General features: G+C 52.1%; 1 protein-coding gene across 1 annotated transcript; it reads right to left on the bottom strand.

Annotated features, from left to right (window-relative positions):
• Positions 1-1,262: 1,262 nt before the first annotated feature.
• Positions 1,263-8,152, bottom strand: LOC119923703 (beta-1,3-N-acetylglucosaminyltransferase radical fringe-like). The gene is made up of 6 exons (XM_038743001.1): positions 8,147-8,152; positions 7,943-7,991; positions 3,647-3,749; positions 3,404-3,554; positions 2,007-2,088; positions 1,263-1,390 (listed from the first exon to the last, which is right to left on the bottom strand). Exons 1-6 carry the CDS (start codon positions 8,150-8,152, stop codon positions 1,263-1,265), a joined length of 519 nt encoding a protein of 172 aa, XP_038598929.1.
• Positions 8,153-10,647: the final 2,495 nt, after the last annotated feature.

Raw genomic sequence — 10,647 nt, 5'->3', positions numbered from 1 at the left:
GGATGGCGTGTTTAGGAGAAGGGGGGGATCCCCAGTGTCGAAGGCAGCTGAGAGGTCGATGGGAATGAGAATAGAATAGGAGCCGTTTTATTTGGTAAGAAGGAGATCATTGCTGACCTATGCGAGGGTAGGTTCTGTGGAGTGTAAGGGACGGAAACCAGATTGGAGGGGGTAGAGGAGAGACCCCTCCGCCCCCTTGGAGGAGAGACCGTTAAATTGGAGACCACCACAAACCTGAATTCTTAGCCTTCCCCAGCCTTCCTTGAACTGCTGTGAGAACGAATCCCCCTGAGCCTTTATGTGCCCTTAATCTCAATCCTGCTGACCCTTGACACAGCTACAAGCTTCAATGCTTCTGAACCCTAGACAGTTCTGAATCCAAAGCCCTAACTCCGGCCTGCTATTCCCATTCCCTGACCTACACAGACATACACACGCACAGAAACAACCGCAGACACCAACACATACACGCGCCTCGGTTCAAATCTTTAGGATCATTCAACAACACCAATCTCTAAACCTTCTTACCCTTAGCTCCCATGCGCACTGACCCTTTGGACACCTCCAAGTTTTCTGAATCTGTACTTCTCGGAGTCCTAAACCAAGGGTGGAAGGGCCCAAAGGATTTGGAACTCGAGCATCTTAGTGTTCAACGGCTTCCACTCCCGTGGCTTTCAACTATCATCTCTATTCAGATGCCACCTAAATCTCTATCTCCTCCCCTCTTCTCTCTCGCTCCCTCCAAGGTCGAATCTTCTTCCACCGTCAGGACACCTATGGATGCCTGGGTTTCCTCCGGCCCCCTAAAATTCAACATGTGCATGTCAGAGCTCTCTACAGTGCCTTGAAAGCCCTGTCCTCTCCCAAACCTTTCCAACCCAGTGGGAGACACAACCATCCTCTCCATCACAAAAGCGACCACCTACGCCTCATCCTTCACTCTGCTCTCTCATTCACCCCACATATCCAATCAATCACGAAAGCCTGCCTGTCCCATTTGTTTAACATCTCCAAGATCCACCCTTTCCTCTGAAGGCTGAGGCTGAGAGCACTGCAGGGGACAGAAAGATTGGTGATCAAGGGTCTCTCCTGAATTCCCAATCAGGAGCAGGACTAGGGCCACTTTCTATTTCCGGAAGATGTGGCCTGCAGCTTGGGTTCAGTCCTCGGGTCCGAGTAGACTTCAATCCATTTGAGGGCTCAGGTAGGATTAGACCTCGGAGCACCTTAGAGCTCAGTTGGATTAGGGGCCTCAGAGCTCTTTAGGCACCCAAAGGATTCAATCTCCGAACCGTTTTCTCCTCAGAACCCGGGGAGAGTTCGGGGCCTCTGAACGGCATGGAGCGATCAGGGCCCAGCGTGTGGCAGGACTCCGAATGCAGCAACTTCACTGGAGAAGGTTGAAATTCAGCAGACGAAGACTCAGGCAGATCAGCCATGGAGCGGCATAGTTCAGAGAACAATCGGAACCGAGATCTAGGGGTCAACAGAGGGGGGATCGAAAGAAGAGAACCTGAGGCAATAATTGGGCTGGACCAGTGGATATTTATGAGGAGTAGGGTGACATGCCTTGCATGCTTCTGGAGAAAGATAACCCAGGCAGTGGAGTAAAGTAAGGATGGAAGCGGGGAGAGGCTGCAGGTTGGGAGGTAAGAGAGGAGGTCGATGTAGTAATCCGGTTAGGATAGTTCCAGTGTTTCTACTACCAGGGTAACGATTTGCGTGCAGAGATAAGACCGGATCTTGGCGACGTTGTGCAGGTGAGACTGGCAGGCTCTGGTGATGGATTGGAAATGTGAGATGAATGACAGAGTGGACTCAAGGATTCAGATTCAGAGCAGTGCAGAGTTCTGGAGGATTCATGGCCCCAGCAGTGAACAAATTGCTGGCGACGTCTAATGACCCAGTTGATCCATAACAGTAACCCCTCAAATTATCGTTATTTATTTCTTCATCTTGCAAACCAGAAAGGTAGTGCTAAAAGTTATTAAGCATCGAATGGAGACCTTCGTGGAACGTGAATTGCCCCATGTTCAAGCAGGCTTTCTCATGAAGGAACAATGTGCACGAGATATTATTGCTGTTGTCCTTTGAATAAGTGACAGGACAGGAGACTATCGAAAGGAAGTTCTTTGAAAGATTTCACCAGACATGCGTTATGTGTCCATGAGTGAGGGTGTGTTTGAGTTCATGAGTGTGTGTGTGTGTGTGTTTCTGTTGGGGGGAGGCGGGAGGGGGTGTGTGTGCTTGTGTGTGTCCCCGCATAAATGTGTAGGTGGCGTGGTGCAGGAAGAGTTGGCAGGAGTTAGACCGTTGGTTTCAGTGTTTTGTAGGGCTCGGAATCCTCTGGGGCTCGGAGCTGTGTCAGAGGTAAGTAGGATTCAGATTGAGAGAACTTAAAGGCTCAGGTGGATTCGTGATCAGTTCATGGAGGGCTGGGGAAGGCTAAGGATTCGGGTCCTTCAAAGTCGCCTACGACTTAAGTCTCACCGTGGTCAGAGGATTGAGTCTTCTCTAGGGTTCATTCTGTTAGGGCTCCTAGAGGAATTGGACAAACTCAGAGTACGTGGAGGGCTCCAGAGGAAGGGGGACACAGGACTTTCAGACACTGCGCATCTTATGGATGAGAGGTTGTCTGATAGGGACCAATTCTATATGTTGTCAACTTGGACTTCCCAGGCGCTAAGTACGGTGCCCTGCACCCAGTAAGCGCTCAACAAATATGATTGAATGGATGAATGAACCTGCGTCAGCTGGTAATTTGGGGCAAGTCCCGTAACTTCTCCGGGCCTCAGTTACCTCATCTGGAAACTTTTGAGCGCTTACTGTGTGCAGAGCACTGTACTAAGCGCTTGGGAAGTCCAAGTCGGCAACACAGAGAGACGGTCCCTACCCAACAGCAGGCTCACCGTCTAATTCATTCATTCATTCATTTAATCGTATTTATTGAGCGCTTACTGTGTGCAGAGCACTGGACTCAGCGCTTGGGAAGTCCAAGTTGGCAACATATAGAGACGGTCCCTACCCAACAGCGGTCTCACAGTCTAATGCCAACCTTCTGGCTGTATCTCAGCCCCGCCTCCGGCCCGCAGTGCCCTCCGGCCCCAAATCCAACAGACGATTGCTCTCCCCAGTTCCTAAGCCTTACCGAAGGCCCGCCTCCTCCAGGAGGCCTTCCCTGACTGCGCCCCCCCCTCCTCTTCCCCCGCTCCCTTTCTCCGTCCCCACATGACGCGTGCGTCCGCATCCGTCATTTCTTCCTAGTCCCGTCTCCCGCTTCTAGGCCGTAAGCTCGCGGCGGGCCGGTAACGTGTCCGTTTATCGCCGCACTGTCCCCTCCCAAGCGCTGGGTACAGCGCCGTGCGCGTATTAAGCACCCCCTCCCCCGTCCCGGGGTACTCACGGCTCCGTCCCCCCGGAGGCGGTGGGCGGTCTCGATGGGGTTTTCCAGGCTGGGGCGGCCCAGGTACACGTTCTGGCTGGGCGAGAAGGCCGACAGCAGGCGCAGGAGGCCGCGTGGATTCACGTAGTTGTCGTCCACGTGGCAGAACCACCTGCCCGGCAGGGGCGGGTGGTTAGTGGCGGGCAAGGGGCTTTGGGGGTGCCCCCCGACCCCCCCGCCCAGGCTCTGGACGCCTCAACCTACTTCCGGCCCGACTCGATGAACTTCTGGTACTCCACGGACATCTTGCAGCAGAGGGCCTGGCGCCTGTGGACGGCCCAGCAGTTGGTGTTGATGACATGATCCCCTGCCGAGACGCCAGGGAGCGGGGTCTGTGGGTGATAGTGGGGGTAGGGGACAGCGAACTGAGCGCTGAGGAATCCTCCCTTGATGATGCTGGATACAATAGCCCACTGTTGGGTAGGGACTGTCTCTATATGTTACCAACATGTACTTCCCAAGCGCTTAGTACAGTGCTCTGCACACAGTGAGCGCTCAATAAATACGATTGATAGATTGATTAAACACTTCCCCAGTGCACAGCGCCCGATCACGTCAATCAGTCGCATTTATTGAGCGCTTACTGTGAGCAGGGCAGAGCGCTTGGGAGAGTCCAACGGAAGAGGGCAGGCACGTTCCCTGCCCACAGTGAGCGGACACTCCTCTAGAGTATTATTATTAATAATAGTAATAATAACGGTGGCATTTGTTAAGCACTTAGTTTTGGCAAAGCACCGACCTAAGCGCTGGGGAGGTTCCAAGGTGATCAGGTGGTCCTACGGGGGGCTCACAGTCTTCATCCCCATTTTACAGATTAGGTCACTGAAGCCCAGAGGATAATCACAATAATGATGGTATTGGTTAAGCGCTTACTATGTGCCAAGCACTGTTGTAAGCACTGGGGAATGCAAGATGTTACCAACTTGTACTTCCCAAACGCTTAGTACAGTGCTCCGCACACAGTAAGCGCTCATTGAATACGACCGAATGAATGAAAAGATGATCAGGTTGTCCCACATGGGGCTCCCAGTCTTCATTCCCATTTGACAGATGAGGGAATCGAGGTGCAGAGAAGTGAAGTGGTTTGCCCAAAGTCCCCCAGCTGACAGTTGGCGGAGCCGGGATTTGAACCCATGACCTCTGACCCCAAAGCCCGGGCTCTTTCCACTGAGCCACGGTGCTTCTCAATAGTATCCTTATTATTAGAGAGGGAGACGGACATTAATACGAATCACTAAATCACAGAGAGGGACAGAAGCGGTGTGGGGCCGGGAGGCGGGAATGTATAAAGAAAGCGGGTCAGGGCGACGTGGAAGGAGATGAGGAAAGGGGGGCTAAACAACGGGGTAGCTACAGAGTGATCGGGGCACAGAGAGAAGCTGGATGACCCTGGACAAGTCACATTACTTCTCTGGGCCTCAGTGACCTGTGTGTGACTCAGCTGTGTGACTTTGGGCAAATCACTTAACTTCCCCTGGCCTCAATTCCGTCATCTGGAAAATGGGGATTAGGACTGTGAGCCCCTCGTGGGACAAACTGATCACCTGGTAACCTCCCCAGCTCTTAGAACAGTGCTTTGCACACAGTAAGCGCTTAATAAATGCCATCATTCTTATTATTATTACCTCATCTGTGAAATGAGGATGAAGACTTGTGAGGCCCCGCGGGACGGGGACTGTGTCCAACGTCATTAACCTGTTCCTCGTCCAGCGCTCGGTACAGTGCTCGGCACATAGCACACGCGCGTTTCCTGCCCGAAAAGAATTTACGCTTTCACGGGCCGCGGGGGGAGGGCGAGGCCTACGGATATTTAGAGACGGAGCAGGCGGGAGGAGAAATGTCCGTCCCGCTGGTTGTAACCAACACGCACAAAGGTGCGGAGAAAAGGAATGGGGAAATCTCGGTGTTCATACAGCAGCATTAAGCAGCACGGCTCAGTGGAAAGAGCCCGGGCTTTGGAGTCAGAGGTCATGGGTGCAAATTCCGGCTCTGCTACTTGTCAGCTGGGTGACTCTGGGCAAGTCTCTTCACTTCTCTGGGCCTCAGACACCTCATCTGTAAAATGGGGATGAAGGCTGTGAGCCTGCCGTGGGACCACCTGATCATCTTGGAACCTCCCCAGCGCTTAGACCAGTGCTTGGCGCATAGTAAGCGCTTAATAAATGCCTTCATTATTATTATTATTATGATTAACAAATACCATTATGATTTTTGTGTCTCTGCCCCACCTTTCCAACCCAAGAACGGGTGGCTAGAATTCATTCATTCACTCATTCACTCATTCATTCATTCACTCATTCACTCACTCATTCATTCATTCATTCATTCATTCATTCATTCATTCACTCATTCATTCATTCATTCATTCATTCATTCAATCGTATTTATTGAGCGTATTAAATCCATGTTGGCAACATATTGTCCTCGTGGGACAACCTGATCACCTTGTAACCTCCCCATCGCTTAGAACAGTACTTGGCACATAGTAAGCGTTTAATAAATGCCTTCATTATTATTATTAACAAATACCATCATTATAATAATAATAATTATTCTTTTTTGTGTCTCTGCCTCACCTGTCCAACCCAAAAACGGGTGGCTAGATTTCATTCATTCATTCCTTCAATCGTATTTATTGAGCACTTACTGTGTGCAGAGCTCTGGACTGAGCATTGGGAAATCCAAGTTGGCAACATACTGTCCCCCGTGGGACAACCTGATCACCTTGTAACCTCCCCAGCGCTTAGAACAGTGCTTGGCACATAGTAAGCGCTTAATAAATGCCTTCTTTATTATTAGTAGTAGTAGTATTCAATACGATCGAATGAAGGCGATCTGGGCGGCAGCGGGCGGGCTGGACTGCCGCGGAGGAGAAGCTGGAGATGGGGAGGCCGGCATTAAGCGCTTAGCCCAGTGCTGTGCACACAGTAAGCGCTGAATAAATACCATTGAATGAATGTTTCAAGCAAGGAGCACTAGGAGGGGAGGGGAGAGAGCACAGGTGCTCACAGCCTGGAAGCCGATGGAGAAATATTTTAGTTTATTTGCCCCGATGTCAGTATTCCCCCGCCCGGCCTCTAGACTTCGAGTTCACCGTGGTCAGGGATTGTCACTGTTTATTTGTGTGCTCTACGTTCCCAAGCGCTCACACAGTAAGCGCTCAATAAATACGATTCACTCTATCGAACGAATAGGGTTCAATATTCTTTATTATTTATTAATAGCATTTCTTAAATGCTTGCTGTGTGCAAAACACTGTTCTAATTCAGTACAATTCATCTGTACAGCGGGGATTTAAGACTGCGAACCCCCCTGGGACAACCTGCTTACCTGGTAGAATAGTGACGGTATTTGTTAAGTCCTTAATATGTTGTTAGCGCTTGGCACAAAGTAAGCGCTCAGGGCAGACGCCTTATGGCACAAACGCCGTAATTATCATTTTTATTGAGCGAGGGAAAGGGAAGGCCAGCCCTGGGTGGGGGTGAGAGCCAATGACGTCGGTCCGAAAAGGGGGCGAAGACGGGGTAGGCGCCTTCAAAGCCCAACGGAGAGCTCACCTCCTCCAAGAGGCCTTTTCATTCATTCATTCCATCGGATTTATAGAGCGCTTACTGTGTGCAGAGCACTGTACTAAGCGCTTAGGACGTACAAGTTGGCAACATATATCAGCCTTCCCAGACTGATCCCCCTTTTTCCTCTCCTCCTCCCCATCCCCCCCGCCCTACCTCCTTCCCCTCCCCACAGTTAATTATTAATGATGACATTTATTAAGCGCTTACTATGTGCAAAGCACTGTTCTAAGCGCTGGGGAGGTTACAAAGTGATCAGGTTGTCCCCCAGGGGGCTCACAATCTTCATCCCCATTTTTACAGACGAGGGAACTGAGGCCCAGAGAAGTCAAGTGACTTGCCCAAAGACACACAGCTGACAATTGGAGGAGCCGGGATTTGAACCCATGACCTCTGACTCCAAAGCCCATGCTCTTTTCCACTGAGCCACGCTGCTTCTCTAACATACATACAACAGCTGAATATATGTTTGTTCAGATTTATTACTCTATTTTACTTGTACATATTTACCATTCTATTTATTTTGTTAATGATGCGTCTCTAGCTTTAATTCTATTTTTTTCTGGCGACTTGACGCCCGTCCACATGTTTTGTTTAGTCGTCCGTCTCCTCGTTCTAAACCGTGAGCCCGTTGTCGGGTAGGGACCGTCTCTAGATGTTGCCGACTTGGACTTCCCAAAGGCTTAGTCCAGTGCTCTGCACACAGTAAGCGCTCAATAAATACGATTGAATGAATGAATGCATGAATGAAGGAGACGCCCCCCCACCCCACCCCACAACGCTGGGTGTCCCCCAAACCCAGAGCTTCATTTGGGAATCCTGCCCATCCATACGGCCAAATCGCCGGCCTCCCGAGCGAAGACCACCGGAGGACTCCATCGCCCCTCTCTTGTGGGGGGCTCCAGGACGGTCCGCATGCCCGGTCGCTCACCTGCCCGGAGACGCAGGAGCCCGTCCTCCCCGTCCGTGAAGATGAAGGTCTGCGGGAGGAAGAAGAGGAGGGAGAGGCCGGCCCGGGTGGTTGGGAGCGGCAGGCCCTAGGCCCCCCGCCCCTCCGCCGGCCCCCCACAGAACCCGATCGCCCGGGCTTGGGGGGCTCCCCGGCAGGAGGGGGTGGGGGGCTCCCTAATCGGACCTCCATCTCGCCCTGCCTCCTCAAATCAACGGAGGAGCGGCAGCAGCAGGAGGGCGCCCAGGCCCACGGCCACCAGGAAGCCGGCCTTGGCCAACCCTAGGCAGGGCCAGCTCATTCTGCGGCCCCCGGTGCCCTGCCCAGCGCCGCCCAGCCGGGGGGACGGGGCCAAGGTGCCCGGGCTGCCCGGGCCCAGGACCCCCCACCTCCCCAAGACGACTGGGGGCGCAGATCAGGTCGGGAAGATGGTGTGGGCTGCCTGAGGGGGGCAGTGGGGATGTTAGGGGTGCCCCCCAAATTAACAGCGGGCACAGCCGAAACTGGGACGCGGAGTCTGGAGTGCCCAGGGGCAGTGGGGATTTTCGGGGGGCCCTCCAAATTAAGTGTCGGAACAGCCAAGGCCGGCGAGCGGAATCTGGAGTACCCAGGTGGCCAGGGGAGAATTGGGGGCGGACCCCAAATTAAGTGGAGGTGCAGCCAAAACTGGGGATCGGAGTCTTGAGTACTCAGCGGGGCAGAGGGGATTTTGGTGGGCCCTCCAAATTAAGTGGGGGCGCAGCCAAGCCTGGGAAGCGGAGTCTGGAGAACCCAGGGGGGCAGTGGGGACTTGGGGGGGGGCCCTTCAAATTAAGAGGGGGCGCAGGCAAGGACCGGAGCAGAGCCTGGAGAACCCAGGGGGGCAGTGGGGATTCTTGGGGGGTCCCCCAAATAAGTGCGGGCCCTTATGGGCCCTTAATCCCAATCATTCTGACCCTTGACCCAGCTGCAAGCTTCAATGCTTCTGAGCCCTAGACAGCTCTGAATCCAAAACCCTAAATCCGACCTGCTATTCCCATGCAATGACCTACAAAGACGTACACACGCCCACGAACAACCTCAGACACCAACATATACACACGCCTCGGATCAAATCTTTTGTATCATTCAACAACACCAACATCTAAACCTATTTAGCCTTTAGCTCTCGTGGGCACTGACCCTTTGGACACCTCCAAGTGCTCGGAAACTGCATTTCTCTGAGTACTAAACGGAGGGTAGAGCGGGACAAAGCATTTGGAACTCGAGCACATTAGCGTTCAACCACTTCCACTCTCGTGGCTGTCAACTATCATCTCTATGCAGATGACACCTAAATCTCTATCTCCTCCCCTCTTTTCTCTCCCTCCCTCCAAGGTCGAATCTCCTTCTACCTTCCGGACACCTACTTATGCCTGGGTGTCCTCCGGCCCCCTAAAACTCAACACGCCCATGTCAGAGCTCTCTACAAACCCTTGAAAACCCTGTCCTCTCCCAAACCTTTCCAACCCTGCGGAAGAAACAACCATCCTTCCGATCACAAAAGCACCTACCTAGGCGTCATCCTTCTCTCATGCACCCCACATAGCCAATCAATCACGAAAGTCTGCCAGTCTCATTTGTACAACATCTCCAAGATCCACCCTTTCCTCTGAAGACTTAGGCTGAGAACATTGCAGGGCATAGAAAGATTGGTGCTCAAGGGTCTCTCCTGAATTCCCAATCAGGATCAGGACTAGGTCCACTTTCTATCTCTGGAAGATGTGGCCTGCAGCTTGGGTTCAGTCCTCGGGTGGGAGTAGATTTCAATCCATTTGAGGGCTCAGGTAGGATTAGACCTCAGAGCACCTTAGAGCTCAGAGGGATTAGGGGGCTCAGAGCTTTTTAGGCATCCAAAGCATTCAATCTCCAAACGGTTTTCTCCTCAGAAACCGGGGAGAGATCGGGGCCTCTGAAGGGCATGGAACGATCAGAGCCCAGACTCCGAATGCAGCAACTTCACTGGAGAAGGTTGAAATTCAGCCGACTAAGACTCAGGCAGATCAGCCATGGAGCAGTGTAGTTCAGAAAACAATCGGAACCGAGCTCTAGGGGTCAACAGAAGTGGGATGTAAAGAAGAGAACCTGAGGTAATAATTGGGCTGGGCCACTGGATATTTTGGAAGAGGAGGGTGACATGCTTTGCATGGTTCTGGAGAAAGACAACCCAGGCAGTGGAGTGAAGTCGGGATGGAAGCGGGGAGAGGCTGGAAGTTGGGAGGTAGCAGAGGAGGTCGATGAAGTAATCCGGTTTGGAAAGGACCAGTGTTTGTACTACCAGGGTAGCGGTTTGCATGAAGAGATAAGACCAACTCTTCGCGACATTGTACAGGTGAGACTGACAGGCTCTGGTAATGGATTGGAAATGTGAGGTGAATGAGAGTGGGGAGTCAAGGATTCAGATTCAGAGTTGTACAGAGTTCTGGAGGATTCATGACCCCAGCAACGAACAAAGTGCTGGGGACGTTTAGGGACCCAGCTGATAACTAACAGTCCCCCCCAAAATTATCGTTATTTATTTCCTCATCTCGCAAACCAGAAAGGTAGTGCAAAAACATATAAAGCATCGAATGGAGTCCTCCATGGAACGTGAAGTGCCCCATGTTCACGAAAGATTCCTCATGACAGGACAAGGGGCACGAGATATTATTGCTGTTGTCCTTTGAATA

This window comes from Tachyglossus aculeatus, unplaced genomic scaffold, assembly GCF_015852505.1.
Source record: "Tachyglossus aculeatus isolate mTacAcu1 unplaced genomic scaffold, mTacAcu1.pri scaffold_222_arrow_ctg1, whole genome shotgun sequence".
Classification (NCBI taxonomy): Eukaryota; Metazoa; Chordata; class Mammalia; order Monotremata; family Tachyglossidae; genus Tachyglossus; species Tachyglossus aculeatus.
The sequence above is the reverse complement of the archived record's forward strand: the minus strand, read 5'-3'. Positions and strand labels throughout refer to the sequence as shown.